The sequence below is a fragment of the Dermacentor variabilis genome, chromosome 4, assembly GCF_050947875.1.
Source record: "Dermacentor variabilis isolate Ectoservices chromosome 4, ASM5094787v1, whole genome shotgun sequence".
NCBI classification, from domain to species: domain Eukaryota; kingdom Metazoa; phylum Arthropoda; class Arachnida; order Ixodida; family Ixodidae; genus Dermacentor; species Dermacentor variabilis.
This window is the reverse complement of record NC_134571.1, coordinates 30,657,615-30,677,155: the sequence shown is the minus strand read 5'-3', so window position 1 is coordinate 30,677,155 and position 19,541 is coordinate 30,657,615. Positions and strand designations below refer to the sequence as shown.

The window sequence follows — 19,541 nt, the reverse complement described above, 5'->3', positions numbered from 1 at the left end:
AGTGCGGACGTGAGTCTGTGAACCCTCCCCCTTCAAAGGCGGGTCGACTACGACGACTTTGGACGCTCCGATTGGCCGAATGTTGAACGGCAGTTTTCCCTCACCTATGGATCTATTATTATTATTTGTTTTGAACACATATACACATATACACAGGTAACAGGAAAGGGGAAGCGAGGAGCAGGCTGGCAACTGCCACCGGAAGGGGCACAACGCCTGCCTACACTTCTGAAGGGAGGTGACAGCAACACAGAAATGGAAGATAGGAAGGTGGGGAGGAAAAAGGAAAGAGGAAAGGAGAGCAACAGGACAAATCTAAAGACCAAAGTAGAACACTGCAACAGGACAAATCTAAAGACTGAAGTAGAACTCTGCAGCCGGAATTAAAGTGACGCTGCGTCGAACAGCCTCCACAATTATCAACCACATCCATGGCTAGTTCGCTATGCGGCTAATTGTGTTCTCCACGATGAGACGCCAAGTAAAACTGCCCGTAATCACCGTTTCACGTAATCACCTGCACGTAATCAGCGGTTCACAATATCCACTACAAGGTGTTTGAACCCGCCACCTCCCATCTTCGAAGGAAGAAGCGTTAGGGTACAGTACTGATCACACACAGTAGGGCCGGTCACTAAAGGTCACGCTACTACAGAATGTTGAATGCTCATGCTACAAACGTGAACCTAAGTTAGCTAGGTCTATAACGGTTAGTAGGGCGCGATGGGCCTGATCACGTTTAGATGCACAGCCACTGGGGTATAAACATTCCTCGAGTGTCGCACACCGCAGGCCAAGAAGATGATAGTTTCTCACTAGCGACATGCGCTGCGCACTGAAAGCGGAACACTCAAGTATAAGGTGCTGAAGTGTCTCGTAGCAGCCACAAGACGTACACAATGGACTTTCCGCACGCCCTTGTCTGTATAAACGTTCGTGCACGTTCACGCAACCAACCCTGAGCTTGAGCAGTTGTGCTCTAGCGCGACGAGGCAAGCCTCGACCACGAACACGGGGCGGGGCGGGAACGTTCCATTTGCGACGCGCTGATCTGGATGCTGCTTGAGTAGGTGGCGACGAATCAGCAGACGAGCGTCATCAAGCTTGCACATAATTTCTGGGCAGTCATAGTTGTTATGAACGCAACTTGAAGCGAGCCGATCAGCCTCTTCATTTCCGGCGATTCCTACGTGTGAAGGTATCCATTGAGCAACGAGAGATGCCCCACGTGATGTAATTTTGCTCGCAGAGTCATTAATGCTGCGCGCAAGTGGACAATCAAGCTCACTGCGTTGTAACCTGCTAAGTGCAGCACGGGAGTCCGTAAGGATGACAACCTTCCGATGTAGTTATTTCCTATTGCACGTATTTCAGTGCAACATTAATCGCTGCTAGTTCCGCAGTTGTTGACGAAGTTGGATGAGGTATTTGAAAGATACGTCGTACTCGAGTTGAAGGGCAGTAAAAAGCTGCAGAGGCGCCTTGACCGTCGTTGTGTACAGATGCATCTGTGAAAACTTGAAGATAATCTGGAAACTTTTCGAACAAGTGAGACTGAGCCAATCGAAATATTGCCGAAACAGCCATATCAGACTTTTTGTGCATGTCAGGGATTGTGAGGAAAGTGGGGCATACGTGTTTCGTGATACCTTTTGGAGGCGGAGACGTATCTGAAGCAGCATTGTCAGGATTGGGGGCTCAATCCCATCGCTCGTGATCCGTAGTCAAGATTGGAGTCCGGCATGAATTCGAAGGTAGCTGGCCCATGCCGTCGTCCAACTTACCCACGCTGAGGACGTTGATGAAGGGAAGAACTGCTTCTCATAGAGAACGAGGAATATGGGTTTATTTACAGTATTTATATCAGTCTAACATGACTGCTTGAGAAAAGTGCATCAGTCTAACATGACTGCTTAAGAAAAAGAGTGCCAGTCCAACATGACTGCTTAAGAAAAAAGGTCTCGAGCATTCGCACCACAGCAGTTTTTAAACACTCGGTCCTCTCGCGATACAAGGTGACGCGAACGTTCGTTTACTGATTGTAAACTCGCCGCCGCCCCGCAGGACAGTTTACACACACAAAGGCACCCACGGGCGAATGTCCGGAACCGACGTCAGAGGGGAGCCGTTCCGGGTAGCTCGGATCCATTCTGGGTAGCTCGTTGTCCTGCGTCCCGGTCGGCGCGTGGGAAGCAACAAAAAACGGCTTTCCCGCGGCAGCTCGCGCACGCGTAGCAGATCAGGTCCGCGCTGGGGAGTTTGGGCACAATAGTTCGCCCGCCGAACTCATTCCGTCACAACGGCGATGAGGCTAGAGGATGGCGGCGGTTTCAGCACAAAGCCCGCTTCATCGAACGCATCCTAGCTGAAGCGACGGAGAGTGGAGGATGCGCGTCTTGTTCCCCGACACAAAGTCGTTTTAGTCACGCTGTCGCTAGAAGTTCGCGGTGATGCTCCCGAGATGTTGCTTTCCCCAGTCGTAACTGGGTGGCAATCTTGCATTGCAGCTCGCCATTCTTAACAGCATGTTCAGAAATGGTAGTGATATCCATAAATAATGCCGCCATTTTTCCCATGCGAGATAATGGGCGGTGAATCAGACGATCAAGGAGCGATTGACCATTCGATGCGCGTTGCAGACGCTCAATATGATACAGAGCTCTCTGATCTGCTTGCAGCCTCAGGGGTAACTGATGCGCTTCAGTAAGTAATGCAAGAGATTGCACCTCACGAGGTAATCCAAGCATTAGGCGAAGGGCAACGCGATGATCTCGCTCCAGTTGGGCCATCAAACTAGGTGGTATGTTCAAAATTCGTGCAGATTTAACGGCAGGACGCCAAGAGATGCGATCATCCACAATTAACCCCAAATAACGGTGTTGTCGCACCCAGTTTATAGGCGTTTCATCAATATACAGTCGGCTCATTGTTCGACGAGCGCGTTGTTTAGGGTGATATGCTATTGTAGCCGACTTAGCAGGTGATATGGATCTAGGGAGGCCAGAAGGTTTTTAAGCAGCCGTTTTCGGCTGCTCGGGGTGCTTAGTTTTCAGTCATGCTAGAGTGATGAAATGTAACGTTCTCCTGTCTTCATGTAGATATTCTAAATAAATCCCGTACTCCTAGTTCTCGATGAGAGCGATGAGTTGGACAATGGCATGGGCCCGCTACCATATATTTACATGCCCGACTACAACTTGTACAGGGACCTTCGTGACTTAAACCGCAGCAAAACATCGCCCGAATGAATTCCAGGGGACCAAAGAACAGTCATCATCATCATCAGCCCATTTGTCCACTGCAGGATGAAGGCCTCTCCCTGCGACCTCCAAGCACCCCTGTCCTGCGCCAACCAATTCCAATTGCGCCTGTGAATTTCTCAATTTCATCACCCCACCTAGTTTTCTGTCGTCCTCGACTGCGCTTCCCTTCTCTTCGCCCCCATTCTGAAACTCCAATGGTCTACGGTTATCTATCCAACGCATTACATGGCATGTCCAGCTACATATTAGAGCGACGCTCTTTGGCGCCCGTTACCGCATTTCGCGTCGCCATCGGCCTCACCGTCGTGCCTCGTCGTAACCAAGGTCATCATACGCGCGCTCCTGCTTCCATCTCTCGAGCGCGGCCCGAGTCTTGCTCTCCCCTTGTTATAGAGTTTCGTACAATCATTCCCCTAGTCCTCCAAAGCCGGCTCATGTGTTCTCGCCCATCCTCTCGCCCCCTTCCTCCGCGCAGCGCCGTTGCGGTGACTCGCGCCGCTACCGTCCACTCTGCCCTCGCCGTCCCTTCTCCCGCTGTCGCGGTACTGCCGCGGTGCCGGCGGCGGGCGCTTCTTGACGCCTCGCGCGTGATCCACGGTTCTCCACTCCTCCGTCTCCGTGTCGCGTGGCTGTACGGCCCTCAGCCGTGTCTCTGGTTTCCCAGTTTGCGGGGCGCATTCCTCAGTGGCATTTGACACCACTGGCAGTGCTTACGCCTCGCTGTCCTTCTCCCGCCTCCACTCTTGCCTTATACCTCCCCTTACCTGGCGCAGTGCCGTTGCGGTGACTAGAAGAACAGTGATAGCATTTCATCCCCTTACTTCTGCTGCCCACCCCAACCTTGTGCGGCCCCATTGAGGCCTGCCTGTGAGTGAATGAGTGTGTGACCTCTACTCAATACCCTTTCTCCGCCCGTTTCCTCATCCCACCTCAGAAGAAACATTAAATAACAATTGCTAATCTCACGCCCCCACCCCGTTACTGCGGCGGTGACCTGCTATAATATGGAGCTATGGCGCGTCGGCGGAGCGCCCGACTCGGTGCTGCCCAATCCAAAACGCAGAATCGCCTCCGTTCGGCACTGCGTGTTCTGTATGCGGTTGTCTGTTGTTGAAGTAAGGCAGCAGCTTCGCTGAAAGATCGCATTACCAAGAAGCATAATCGTCCGGCAAATTTTTTTCTCTTAATATTAATTATAATATCGGCTATTACCGTTTGCTCTCCGATCCACTCCACGCTCTTCCTGTCTCTTAACGTTACGCCACACGTTCTTCGTCCCACCGCTCTTTGTACGGTCCTTAACTTGTTCTCGAGTTTCTTTGTCAATTTCCAAATGTCTATTAAACTTTGAATTCGAACTCTGATATCTCTTAATGGATATCGGGTAAGTCGAAATTTTTTTTCCGGCCGTGGCTTCAACTAATGTGTTTTTCACCTCTTGAAAGTTTTAGTGCAGGACTCCAGATATATCGAAAGCTCGACTTTTACTACTCTATGCTTTCATATTTATGTACCTACTTTACAGAGGTTTATAAATCAAAATAAAATACACTTAATTGACTGCGCAAGCCCAAGACAGAAACAAAATGTGGCAAAGTTGTTACGAAGGGAAAAAAATTGCCCCTTTTGGGGAATTGTTTTCAAATGTCTTGTCACCGTGAGCTTCTTCTGAATTTACCTTCTGTGCATATTTTGCTACATGCGGAACGTGCTGCAAAGTGCATTTATTCCCTCTTACGCACTGGCATTTTTCATTTTGTAGGGAAAACTTGAAATATCACAAAACGTCACAAATTTTAGCTTTCGCGCAAGAATGAAAAACAAACAGTAATCTCCGATTTCGATGCAACTTCCCCATGGGTTATCTACTGCCATCGTTTATCTGTTATAATCAAAAATATGTAGCATTATAATGATTTTTTTTTCTAGTACAAAAGAAAGCAATGAGCCCCTATATGTAGGCTGCGGTGCCGAGCTCCCCACGGCCTGTCTTCTAGAACGTCGCGCCGCGTTTAACTATAGCTTCCGTTTGTGTCACGAACTACTGGCAACCTCGTGTGCTACAGAGGAAAAACAGGTGTTTCGCATTAAAAAGGTACAAAGAATTGACTAGCTGTAATGGTCGCTCATGGGATATGAGGTTCTCCTGCTGAACGCGAAGTAGCGCGTTAAACTCGTTGCAGCGGGGACTCTTCCAATGGGAACGAACGCAAGGGCACCCCGGTACTTAGATTTAGGTAAGCGTAGATTGGGGGCAGGTGACATAACATAATCCACAGCCATACACTGCGGCGTTTCGCGTAACCCCACTGCTGCTCTGAGGCAGTGAAAACTTGCCATCAACCAGTCAACCCTACACAATAAAGAAATCGGCCGATCCTTCTCGAAAAATCGTATATTTGCATCACGTCTTAACAAGATGCAAATAAAACGAAACTTTACGGCATGAAAGGGGAGTGACCGAAGGTTGTGGAGGTCTTCGAAAGGAAACAAACCTTGTTGTGTGCAGTGTCGCGGCATGGCAGAGTCGTGTTTCGTGATGGCTGTTACTTGATACAGCCACTAAGAAGCAACTTGCAGCGGTGCAAAAAGGAAGAAAATGCATTTAAGATTTGTTTTTGTAAGATAATGATGTGGCTACTAGTTGAATATCTATAAAAAGTATGACAGCATAAAAAATGTTGGTTATTTTTATTTTTCAGACTCTCTCAAAGTCGAAAAAGATTTGCAACTATGTGAGGCCGCATTTTCCCCAGTCTCATTTAAGCTCTTTCTTGCGAGCGGCGTAAGCTGCAAAAATAAGTTCCGCTCTTATGTGTGGAGGGATTTCACCGTCATATAAAAAATTAATTATCTGAACACACCCTGTGGTAGTTTCCGAAAGAAGGCTCGTACAGCTCAGCTTCGAACGAACTCAAGGTCTCCAAAGTGACAGTTATTTCAACAAACAAAGCGGCGTTTCGGTGGGGGTGTCATGAAAATTCGTTTATTAGAGTGGATTGCTCAAGTGATGCTTACTCAAGCTCCATTCAACATTACCATACAGTAAGGCACGCAAGACGTTCCCGAAACCCCCACTTGTGCTCGCAGTAATTAATACTTAGGATCTCGGGTTACTTCACGACGAGTTTCGAAACGACAGCGCAGTCAAAAGCCACTAAAGAACTATGCTCTTCTAAGCAGCAGCGGTCCTAGATCCTGTGCTTTTAACGACATTACACCTAAATAGGTACTGTACTGCACTGATTTGAAGTTAGCTGCAGTATTATAACGTAATATCCAAACGCATATGGGAACTCTACGCCAGCACAGATTAAGCATGGCAACTTTATTACTATTCATTCTTGCCTTACTTTCTCTAAACTTCCACACCCGTTTTCCCTTCCCCAGTACAGGGTAATTAACCAGATATATCATCTTGTTAACTTCACTATCTTTGCTTTTGTCTCTCTCTCTCTGCCTCTCTAGCCTGTGGTCCAGCTTTAAGGTGCAACGCTTCAGTGTACGAAAATGACAATGCCTTAGTAAGACCTACACATTCAGTGGGAAGTAGCTTAATAACAGTTACTAGTTCTGACGTTCTGTCATGCGTGTGAACTATCATGCCCTCTCCACGACACCTGTAGTTTCTAGACGCATTTTCACACTAATGGCAGGTGACAACATCATTTTAGATATTTACTGCCATCCTAGTTATGTTGCAGGAAAGATGCAAAAACCCAGCCAGAAAGGGAAGAAAAGCATGTGGCATCAAAACAAAATACAAGGTTAAATGCGAGATAGCGTGGCAAAAAATGCTTAGACTTTCCTTTCCTTGTCAGTGTATCTTTTTGGCTTCAAGACGAGTTGGAAGCACTAACTGTGCAGAAAGCGGGAATACAGATGCACTCAAGGCACGTTAAATTATTTTCTTAAGTGTTATAGTTGCGTACGTTTGACTCTGTACTGTGATAGTTTCAGTGAAAGCGAGCTTAAATATCTCTTCATTAGATGCTCCTTTTTTTTTTTTTTTTTTGAGGAATGCACTTGGTAGCTGCTGCAGCAAACCATGCAGCGCGCTTTCCTATCCCATATATGATTTGACCAAGCACAATAAAACCATCAAGTTCGAGAGTTGTTTCGGCACCATACAGCCCAATTTTTTTTTTCGCCAAGTAGTTGTGAGCAGCTCACCAGAGAGACCAGAAGACCAAAGCCAAGAGGCGCTGACAGGTCATCGCGCGAGGGCTTTATAGCCAGGAGACACCCAATCATAACAGGATATAGAAAAGTGGAGGCGAAGAAAACAAGCATCAACAGGCCATCGTGGGTTAGTGCACAGTTTTAATTGCAAGCAGCCACAGAAGTAACGAAGCCAGAGCCGAGACCGATGGCGTCACTCTCTCATCTCCTAGAACTGGGCTTGGCGAAGTAGCGCCTCGGCCAGAAGACAACGTGCTCACGTACCTTGACCTCCTCTTCGGGGGTGCTGCCCGCCGACGCCGCGTCCGGCAGCAGGCTCCTCTTCTCTCCGCTGTCGCCCAAGGACGTCGGGGCTTTATTTTTCAGCAACACTGGCGCCGAAGACGCCTTATGACTGAGCTGCTGCGGCGAGGTCCACGGAAGCGACGACGCAACTTGCGGAGATTTCTTGTCCGCCGCCTTTGTCGTGGGGCGAGACAGAGACCGGATCTGCGGCTTCTCCTCCAATGACTGTTGCCTCTGGGTGCTGCCAGAATCAGACGGGAGAAAAACACAAAGGAATAGCGTTGCGCAATTCACATGCATGTATCCAGTGCATGCAAGCTATGTGCGGTGGCATAGACAACAGGTTCGGACGTTAGAAAAATTACGCAGATCCAACGCACACGTATTTCTTTATGAGTGGAAGCTTTCGTGAAGTGGTCACTTAAATACTATAGAAATAAATACGATGCGTACAATTGTCTTTATTGTCATCACTGCAGCGTGTTATGTCACGAAATGTCAGTGTTTATGCACTGTACCGGTCAGAACTAATGTCATGCATGTCTGTGTAACGCGCTACACTATTCACACATACGAAAAAAAAAACGCGACCAAGCACATATATTCATAAAGCACATGTCTTAGGGGATAACAGCGAAATGCAGGCTAATAACGAAGGAGGCTGATACAGTAGCGCTCGTTGGCCCCTTCGTTTATGTTTGCCACTGTGTTGGGCGAATCCTGACCATAAATAATCATCATAAGGCCACGAGCGTATTGCCATATATCCGTGGTATTGAAGTATTTGATACCGAGCGGAACGCGAGAAACACGAGAATGCTGCCCCATTCGAGCAACTCGAACGTCTCTGGCATGGTATGCGACCAAAATACAAGCGTCTACAACACTGGTATTGTGAACATACTCGCTTTCTTGTTCTCTTCCGGCCAAAGTCCCAATGAGACGTCTTCACTCATTGGTATGTTGCCAATTATATCATATCTAATGAAGAAGTAAGTGCAGGCATATTAGGGGCTAGCAACAAGTATATGCGCTGCACCGTTTCAAACAATTCGCAGAAGTCGTGTTTTGGCAAGTACGCGCGCAATAGACGGTGCGTATGTGTCATCGCGTAGAGGAAGTGCAGAAGCCTTTGCCTGAAGGGAGAGAGACGAAAGAGAAGGAAACACAAGGAGGTTAGGTAGCGTAAGTACTGGCTGGCTACCCTGTGCTGGGGAAAGGGGTAAAGGTAATAAAATGTGAAAGAAGAAACAACTGATGCTCCACACAAAGATCAAGCACATAAACACGGGTACAGAACTCAGGCTCTGAACGAGTCCCTGAGACACCAATCTGCATATATAGTCACCTGCCGGTCCCCGTCGTCATCCCTCACACCCATCTTTTCCTCCTGTTCCCTTTTCATATGAGCAAAGTAGCGAGGTAGACGACAGGTCGACCTCAGGCGGACGTCTATGTCATTTCCATGCATCAGTTGTTTTTTTTTTTAAATATTATTCCTTCCCGTAACGACAGGACTGCGCAAGAACAATATACACACTACTCCAATGGCTAACAACTTCCGTGGAGCGCGCCCACTTGTCGCTGTGACAGCCACGGCACTTGAACCACAGCAGTAAGGCAGGGCACAGGCTACGGTAGGCCACGGCTACACTTAGCGAGCCCTGTCGGCGCTGCCGCAAAGAGCGTTCCGGTCGTGCGCAGCCGCTGCGCGTGATGACGCTGCAGGCGCTTATCTCGCCTCTGGCGGCGAATTTGAACGAACTCTGAACATCAGGGAACGCTAAAGTTGAATACAGTACCGCCGACCACAGGAAAAGCAGCTTTCTGACCGTACCACATGATCCGAGCAGCTGACTGGGCAGTGGGTTGCCACGCTCTTGTGTCACTCTATGGCTTTGCGATTGTCGGTAACGTGACGCCGGATCATGTGTTTCACATTCGGAGTGTCCGAATCCCACGAAACAGCCTGCAATCAGCTGTGGTCACACTTGACATGGATATCCCAACCCCCATCCCCCACCTGACCACCGTTCAGGCATTAGCAGACTGCGTTTGACAGTTACAGCACGGTCAGCAGTAATTCCCTTCCCTTCCTTTCCCTTTCCTTTATCGATATTAATAAACGACCACCTACTAACTACTACTACTACAATGGCGCACGAAACGACAAACGCGCAGCGTCAGCCACTCTTCGCGTACCAACCGCTCCTCTTAATACAGGCAACTCCTCTCGACTCGGCATCTAAGCATGCTCGTTCCTGAAACTCGCGCAGCCGCGCGTAACAACGCCACCACAGCTGCAGTAGGCACACCTCATCTGGGCGCACCCGCGGCCGTCCAGCGTAGGCAGGGAGGGGCTGGAGCCGTTCTGCAGAGGCCGCGGTCGCGTTACGTTGGCCGCTGTCACCGTAACCGCCCCGTGCGCGGCGCTGTCCGAGAGGTCCGAAGAAACGACCTCCTGCGAGCTCGGCGAAGCTCTCGGAGTCAGCGGCGTCGGTGGCGCGTCGCAGGACGACGAGGACGATGAGTTCGACACCGGCGACGGTGACTGGGTGGCGACGGCCAGGGTGTGGTGCGGCGTCTTTGCCGAAGGTTTCGCATCGCCGTGCGCTGTCGCCAGGCTCTCCTTGGACGAGCCCAGCTCCTCGCCGCACTCCTCGGCCACCCAGGTGAAACTGGAGCTGCGCAAGCACGCACGAGCAATGTATATTGTGAGATATACGTACCGCGAACGTGGGATAGCACGTTCCAGTTCCACCGCTGCGGCCTGTCACCGACCTGTAGGTTTCCCGTATTATGTCAGCTGTGTAGTAGTCGAAGTAGACTCGCGTTCATAACAGAAATAGGTAGCGCTACACAACGAGCAGCACTAAAGAGAAATAGTAACAGACACAACTTTCTAATTTCCTCACCGTGCTGTGCTATACGTATCAACAGTGAACAAGCGCCAACACATGCATTACTAACAGGACTGACTGAGGGGATAGTTAGTATGGCATCATGTACAGTGTAGCGCAACGGGGACACACAAAACAAGTCTCCCCTTCCCGTGTTTTGTCGTACTATATACAATGGTTGCGCTAATACTACTCTAGTATAGTACATAGCCCACACGCTTTACTACTTGCGGCGAGCACGTGCAACGCGATAATCAGACGGAAATCAAGGAATACAATGTTTTCAGCATATATGGAGCAATTCCGCAATATCTTGTTTCGTGGCCTCAAGATACGCTAACGTCTATTCATTCGCAATCCGTTATCTTACACATCGTCAAAATACCGTAAAAGGACAGTACTCCTGGCCCAGCTCCTAAGTGCCAACAAATATTTTTACCCCGTCAGCCCCTGATGACAATTTCAAGAGCGGCGGCAACCATTACACCAATAAGTATATTTTAACAACTAATTATGAACATGACAAGGAATGAGGGCAGGCAATGCGTTGTTGTTCCTGAGTGCTTGTGGCGCACACGGACCAAGAAATAAGCGACGCGCCTGCACCTCCCGTGCAGGTCGCTTTCTTTCTTCAAGTCATGAGTTTCTATTCCATGGCAAACGAATAATGTTCCAGCATACATAGGCTGCAAAAACGCGACATTTGGCAGCACACCTGACTGTCATTTTTCTGTGAGAGACGTTAGCGAGAAATGCCGGGCAATCCACTCAAACAACTTATCAAAGTGTGCAGGGCAATTCACACATCACCCTTTGTGTTTTGGGGCGGGAAAGCGTAGCGCAAGGCTGCGTAACAGCTACATGCCACGACCTAAGTCAAATCATGAAACGACGGCCTCGTAAAGAAACTGCAACTTAGACTAATTAAGAATTCGTAAAAGAGAAAAAAAGAAAGTGTTCAGGTGAATGTTGCCCTTCACAAGGAGTTTCCTCATTTATACTTTATTTCGATACTTTTATACTTTATAAAACTTCGATGAACGTGTCCAAAGGTTTGCTATTGAGAGTGAAAAGGGAGGAATGGAGCCCTGTGTCTAACAATCGCTGTGACAGAGCCTTGTGGTTGAATGCCCACCGCATACCGGGTATATCTCCTTCGCCGAGAGGGCTCCAACCTCGCATTTATTTTACTTATTTTATTACTCTCAGAGCAAATTACGCGTTAGAGACAGGGTGAAATTAGACAAAATCAATGTATATTACATGCAAGTTAACAAGAGGCGATCGAAAGTTACTGTTTTGAAATTTAGTAAATCTGAGATGGAAAAAGATTACATGCTGGAGTCTGACGTGCCAAAACCACGATATGATTATGAGACACACCATAGTGAGGGAACTCCGGATTATTTTGACCACCTGGAGTTCTTCATGGGGCGCACAGTGTTCGGTACACGGGCTTTTTTGCATTTTGCCCCTATATCGAAATGCGGCCGCCGCAGCAAAGATTCGAACCCACGACCACCTCGGGCTGAGCAGCGCAACGCCAAAGCCACTGCACCACCTCAGCGGGTAAAAAAATCAGTGATGGAGACGACGGAGGCAGACAGTTATTCCAGTACGATGCGGTCTTCGGAACAAATGAATCATTGTGTTGGTCAGTTCTGCATTGTGGAACATGGACTTTGGACTCTTAAGTCTCTGCGTTGGGTGTGGCAAACAATAGCGTCTTTTAAAATTGTCGTTAGTGTTATATATCTTGTGGAAAGTACATAAGCGATAGATATACGACGCTGTGTGACGAGATGTCAGATTAAGCGTCTTCTTCTTTGTTTTTGTTCTTTTTTAATCTGTCAGACGATAGCATAGCAGCAATAATATTTCCGACAAGATATAGCGAGTTGGATGATAGCGAATAGATTCAATTGAATGAATAAATGCGTCATTCCGGAGGTCCTATACACAAGAACCATACTTTGTGCGCACGAGTGTGTTGCACAGTGTTAGCTTTACCGGAGTAGGAGGCAGATGGAAAAGTTACAACGCGTAGAACCAAGCGTGCGGCTGGTTGCTTGCGTATATACACCCTGGTATGAACACGAGCTCGCTTCCGATGAAGAGGCGCTCCAAAGCAGTTCCCGCCAAGCGGCATGCGGTGAATGTTCGGAAATAAGTTCACAGAAAAGCGAACTACTCAGCAGAACCGTATCGCACGGTCGAACCCAACTCCCTTCCCAGGCTACTGTTGGGAAGCTGACTGATGACGACAGCCGGCAAGATCTTACCTGCGCGATATCTCCGGTGTCGTCTGAGTCACGGCGTCTTGCGGCCAACCGGGAGGATCGTGTGGCGGTTCGACGCTCTTTAGGAACTCTTCCAACTCGTGGCGACTCTGGTGTGCGCAAAGATGAGGGGGAAAACAGAAGAAACACGGACAGTGTAAGGGAAGGTCGCCTTAATGAATGAAAACGTTATGCACGAAATTTCTCTCTGGGCAGTTTGTGCCGCTTTTGCAGCGTGCGCGAGAGTTCTTAGCCAGGCCAATTGGACATTCCTAACAGCGCGGACGACAGACATCTTTTGAGGTCTGTCGCAGGGCTGTGTAATGATGTATCACATGTGCTTTTACGCCGACCACCAAAGCTACATTTTTTTGTCCTTGAACACGAGGCTTCTTGCAAAAAGTTTGAACTTCAGAGTTTTTTAGGCGATCGATTGAACCCCCAAGGCTTCAAATATTTTGCGGCTATATTATGTCAACCAGACCGGTATTCTATATTTATTTTGTGCGTTCTGGATTTCCCTGCGTTCCGAGAAAAAAACTCACAATGCAATTTCACCCGCTTCAGCCGGTGCCAAAAGAACTAAAGTGTAATATTTGAAAAGTTGGCTATTTTCGCAGTCACACCACTTCACTGTCTTAACATGAACACGATCTGAATATCTGGATCGTACAATTTCCCGTTTGAAAAGCTGGGCAAGAACAATTAATTTTCGCCAAGATACTGGAAGATTTCTGCGACGAAAAATAAATGGGAGAGAAAAAAAATACGCCGACGTTTCTTTCATTCTAGATTTCTTTTTTGGATGGCTATAAACACATTTTATTCGAGGTTGCATACATTGCATAAGAAGCAGACGACACTATACTACAACGCCATTTACGAGTTTCTCGGCACACCGGCCCGCAAGGAAAGCGCAGTGAAAACAGATAATCAGACAGCGAGGTCACACATTAGAAAAACTGATGATTTAACAGGTGTAAAACGAGTTCAGTGCAACTGTCCAGCACGTGCCAATTTTCTCGCGCTCTGCGCTGTTCACCATTGCAGTGCGTGTAATGCAGCCTCGAAGATTCGTAGCTTCTGCGCATGTATTTCGGATGCAACGGGATGCAATGTGCGTAGCAGCCGCTGACAGGGTGGGTTTGAGCGCAGAAGTTACTCTCAGCGATCCTCTCGAAAAGCCAGCTGTATTCGCTGTCTCAGATGCAAGTCCATGAGCTGTCATCGCCGTCCCTCGTGCGGTTTGTCATTGTTAGGGTGTTGCATTTGCCCTGCCTTCGTTCGGCGTTGTCATCCTGTTGTCAAAGCCGCAGACAACTGGAGTAGGTGGTCGGGGGGGGGGGGGGGGGGGGGGGGGGCGAGATATTGCTTCAATATCGCAGGTGGTTTGCACAAAGTTAGGGGCGTTGGAGGAATCTGGGGGAGCAACTGCTGTCACAGCAAATTACTTCGAAACTGTAGAAGAGATATTTCTTTCTCTTCGCGGGTTGCGGCGTTCTGAATTTGTCGGCGCAATTTTCTGGTTTCGTAATTTTAGTGAACCTTTAGGGAAGACCTACGCTACCAAACGAAAGTTGTTATACCATATCTGCGACTGAAAATAGGCTGTTCGTTTTTTAAATGTCACAGATGACAGTGAATTCAGCGGCTGCTTTATGGTTGTATGTTCGCGTGCATTCGGAAATCCGAGTTTGGCTGCAGCAAACGTTTTCTCTCAATGATCGCACCGACCTTACAGGACCACTCATGTGCTTCGTTTGCCAAATCTTAGGCCTATCTACAGCAACGCACTTATGCGCACGCACTTTTGCAGAAATGTTTCAAAAAACGAAGACCACCAGCAGCCGTATCAAGCAACATATGCGACTTCCTTTGATCTACTATGCGACAGAAAATAGCTCACTACTAAAAGCAAAGGCGCCGCAGAAAAAAAGAACAAGGAAGATGCGGAAATAAAATCAGCCCACACGAAAAAGTTGTGTAACCGGTTTTGTTTACTTCGAAAGAGCAACCCTTTAACTTGTCGCCACCATCTAAAAGTTAGATATTCTTCACTTCAAGAAATCACAAAGATTTTTATTTTTCTCGCCACATTCCCTGGCTCAAACAACATTCTAGAATATCGCGCCAGGATCTCCCGCCGCGGTTACAGCGCGAGGCCACGTCAACGTAAGCGCGTCTCCGCAACAAGCTCCCACAGCGAATTGCGCATGCAGCTGAGTGAGAAGATGCTATCGGGCGTGTTCAGCTGGCGCTATCGCGGCCACGATCATATTTCCTGGCCACGCTCCAGGGCCAGCCGGGAAAACCGCTACTCGCTCCGCACTCGCGCACACACGTACGTTCAACGCTACATATATAGTGCTACACGCCAGGCGCCTTCGTCGCCGACTCCGAAGGAGTGTGTTCAGCTAAGCAACGCTAAGATCGCCGTTAACATGAAACGAACTGCCGGCTTGCGTAAAACGTCCTTATTTTTTTTTAACTTGCGCAAGCGACGTAAATATACGAAGAGCTCCGAGAAGAAAGAAGGCGTGGGCCATCAAACGCACCATCTATAGGCATTCGCCAAGCTACAGTGACAGCTTTTAGCCCATATGTCCATGCGGTTTACTTTTGTAAAATAAACTCCACATAATTCAACACATGACGCGGGACAGGTGCTTTAGGATCACGGTATAAAGCAGTCTCGTACCCCCCCTCCCCCCCTCCCCCGCGGTCGCTCAGGGCGGATGTGCAAGTAACTAACGAAAAATGGCACATACATAGGCGCCTTTGACAGCGTTAAGAAATTACCTCCGCAATGCAGTTAACGGCACGACAACGGCGACGACGCGATGACAATCGAGGCGCCGTTTTGACGACACTTCGCTGTCGGAAACTGCCGTGTTACCTCCTTATCTTTCTTTTTGACCCGTGCGAAACCCTTCGAGTAAGTTACATAACAGCGGCACAGATAGAGAGGGACAGAGAGTTCTACAGAAAGACACAAAGCCCGTCCTGAGCGATAGCTTGCTCTGGACTCCTATACCCAACAGTGCGGAAAAGTGACGGAGAAGAAAAGGACTGGTGAATGCTGATAACAGGAGAAGGATGTGCGTATAATGCAAGTCCAGTACATTGCGTCCTCCATAAGGCCGTGCGTAAAGCCCAGTGACTTGCCGAAAAGCTAAAGCTGCCCTTGCAATCACGGCTACGCTGTTTGCGTCCGGCCAAGGACCCAAAACAAGCTCATCGCATGCAGGTCTCTTATCGACACGTGCGAGCGAAGAGACCTGTTTCAGTGGTTCTCGCGCGCACGCAGGACAAATGCAAAACACGTGCGCATTCAAACTCGCGCACAAAGTCGGCAACCCCAGATCGAAACTGTCACACAGGGAGGCGAGCAACGACCGGCAGGAGGCGCTCCGGACTGACCACAGTGGAAGCGGAGTGAGCCGTCGAGGTGGACGACCAGGTTCCCGTGTCCGGCTCGTTCTCGTCGATCACCAGCGGCGGCAGCGGATGCGACGCCAGCCGCGCCTCGAGCGTCGACACGGTGGCCAGCACTTCGTCGGGCGACGACGCGTGGTTCGCGATCACCTCGATCGTGTACGGGTTGAGTCGGCTGCGCACCAGGCCCGGCGAGCGCAGGTCCAGGGTGAACGAGTCGCGCAGCGCCGCGGCTGTCGACGACGCCGGCGGAGCAACCCCGGCTGACACCGAGGTGCGGTAGTCGCTGCTGACGCCGCTTCGAGCCGTCGGCGGCGGTTCATCGCGTTCGTCTTCGCGGATGAACAGCTCGGGCAAGTCGCAGCCGGCTGCCGCCCTCGTCACGTCGTCGTGGTCAGAATCACTGATTCGTAGCTCGACTGCAGTAAAATCATCCACGGCGGGCACGTTCTTGACAGAACCTGCACAGGAAAATATTTGAGGAGAATCTCGATCAGGAAAACTCTGCACATGCGGGGAAAAATACTGAATGCAATTGGCATTTCAGGTAGCCAAGTTGCGGTGTCAAGATAGTCTCGCACTCGCCGCAATGTAGGCCAGTTTCGAATCGCATACTACAGAGCACATTTAGCGCAGAGGCGTGCGTTTGCCCCTTCGAATGTCCTGGTATACCACCAAATGTTCCGATTTCTACATTTAAGCGCATGAAAAATAATAACGCCAGTGCGCCGGCACGTGTACATGAGAAAAACGAGATTATGAGAAACAATACTGCATGAACTTCGTAAAGCTAAATGGCAAGCGGGACGTTTTAGTTCGCAGGCGAGAAATCAAAACCGATCAGACGCGTTAAGGTCGGCGACATATGCAATACAAATTTGCATAAGTCGATGTAGAAAAGGATTAATAAAAGGCAAGCAGGTGACTGCACCTGGTTGGCTACCCTGCACTCGCGGAAGAGCAAATGGAAGTAAAAGATTGAGAGAAGGAGTGAAAGTGAAAAGGCGATACGCATTCGCATAACGATTGTATGACACGTCGAATATCAACAATGTGTTGACTGTACAAAGTAAGGCTGGATTCCCACGGAAGGCATTTCGATATGCGGACTGTGCTTTACGTTTCATTTCTGGACTGCGCGGTGTCCGACTGAGTGTGCTTACTGATCCCTCTCGATGCACTTGCACTGACTCAGTACTGTACACAGCCATGAGGGCTGCGTTTTGATGGCTCGAGTGCAATACTGCTTACAGGTGCTTGTTTCAATGCCTTCCATCTTGCCGTATCGTACTCTCTCGCGCGATCGAATAAAACCGGCATTGAACCGCAACACAATTTAGAGAGGTAATATAATTTCAACGCGGCGCGTTACTTCAGGAAAACGGAGGGCGCTTTTAATTGGCATCAAAACAAACCGCGAAGACGCCCGGCGAGGGAAAAGAAATGCACTTACTCAGACTGTCCGCGGACTGCACACACTCTTCTTTCGCCTCCTCGCCGCCTTCGTCGCGCTCGTAGTAAAGCTGCTGGTTCTTGTAAATCGAGCCGTCGTAGCTGAGCGCCTGGCAACTGTCGGCATCACCAACCGAAGACGGCGCGACGCCGCTCATGGCTCTGTCAGCCGCTGTTTCCGGGCAGCTGCGGGCACGGCTGGAACCGCACAAGGACGTCGGCGGTTGCGAAGGTGCGCGGCCGCACCGCAGCGTCGCCAGGTCGGGCCACGAAGACGACCGGATCAGTGGCAATTTCTTCTCGGCGCCACTTTCGCCGTCGTCGCTGCTTCTCCTCTGGGAATCTAGTTCGCCTCGTTCGCCGAATGGCGAGGCGGCAGCCGCCGCCGCCGTCGAGTCGCTCTCGCCATTCCTTGCGCCGTCCCCTTGAGCGGACGCCGCCGAGACCGGCTCCTCCTCGGCAGCGCCGGTGAAGCGGCCGGCTTCGGTATCCTCCCGAACGGTCGACGTGCTTTGGTCGACGGCGTCACTGCCGCACTCGATCCTCCCCGACTCGGTCGATGGCCCCTCATCGTTGTCGAGCGAGGACAGATCTTCGGCAAAGGACCCGTTGACCGCCTCCACGAGGCGCTGGGTGTAGATGGACAGCAGGTGTGCGTCGCCGCTGGGGGGACGCGACAGCTGCAGAGACTCCCAGCCGTAGTACGCGTCCCAAGCGCACGTCGGCGGTTCGCCGTCGCTGGCGCGGCGTCCTCGAGAGCCGTTGGTCACGACGAGGCCAGCCGCCGTCGGCTGCGCCTTGTCGGAGCAAGAGGAGCCGCCGAATCCATTGACGCCGCGCCGGGGTCTGGGCGCGCTCAGGGACGTGTAAGTGGCCACGAACTTGCGCGGCGTCCGGCACGATTCGTCCGCATCACCGTAGCTGTACAGGTCGGGACACGAGTTCTTGCGGCTTCCAGCCGATGACGACGAGCTTCCCGGGGACTCGGAGGCGAGCAGGTCCTCGACGGCCCTACCTACCTCGGCCTGCAAAATGAGAATCATAACGAAAAAAAAAATGAAATGCGGTTCCGGAGAACTCCACGGCACAATTTATTTATGTACAGAACTATGCGCGTGTGACGGGAGCTACCAACAGCGTTGTTTCCGGCCCTGTGCGCCAGTCCAGGGGAAAATGATGTTTCAGATTTAATGGTGACGTTATTTCAGCTTTCTTCTGAGCAGCCGAATGTGCACAATGTTCTTATGAGCAGCACGCGTGCAGCCGACCAAATACATAATTCCCCGTCTTCTAACACTATACGCAAGTTCCGACAAAAGCTGTAAGAAATTTTCAGTATATTGCGGTTTCCCGCAATGAGCATCGCGCATAGCAGAGAACTAGTCATAAAAACAAGTCTAGGCCTCGGTCTGGCAATTAGTGTGGTTCTCCCACCATGTTATGAATTTCTTCAGAAAATCAACCTTTCTTTCTTTCTTTCTTTCTTTCTTTCTTTCTTTCTTTCTTTCTTTCTTTCTTTCTTTCTACACGCAATCCTGACACTTTCAGAAGCCTCCTAGCGTCTTTCTAGCTCGATGCTTCGATATCTCATACCATAACTGCAGCGCGCAGCAACATATACTTATATATATAAGCTGAGTTTAGCGCATCACGGTAGTTATTGTGCAACAGTGTTTACGTATGGCTCTTCCCCTTTCGTCCGAAACAACCTAGAGCCTGAATATGCACTTTGCGTATATTCGCGG

The 19,541-nt window shown here is 49.7% G+C and overlaps 1 protein-coding gene across 8 annotated transcripts in view; it reads right to left on the bottom strand.

Annotated features, from left to right (window-relative positions):
* cv-c (RhoGTPase activating protein) overlaps positions 1-19,541 on the bottom strand; it is a 448,163-nt gene that overhangs the window by 257,811 nt on the left and 170,811 nt on the right. For all 8 annotated transcript variants that reach the window (XM_075688530.1, XM_075688536.1, XM_075688532.1 and 5 more), the window contains 5 exons: positions 17,798-18,821; positions 16,330-16,805; positions 12,913-13,019; positions 10,046-10,414; positions 7,710-7,971 (listed from right to left, as the gene is read on the bottom strand). In XM_075688530.1, the coding sequence (XP_075544645.1) occupies positions 7,710-7,971; positions 10,046-10,414; positions 12,913-13,019; positions 16,330-16,805; positions 17,798-18,821 (2,238 nt within the window). The remainder of the gene's footprint in view (positions 1-7,709; positions 7,972-10,045; positions 10,415-12,912; positions 13,020-16,329; positions 16,806-17,797; positions 18,822-19,541) is intronic.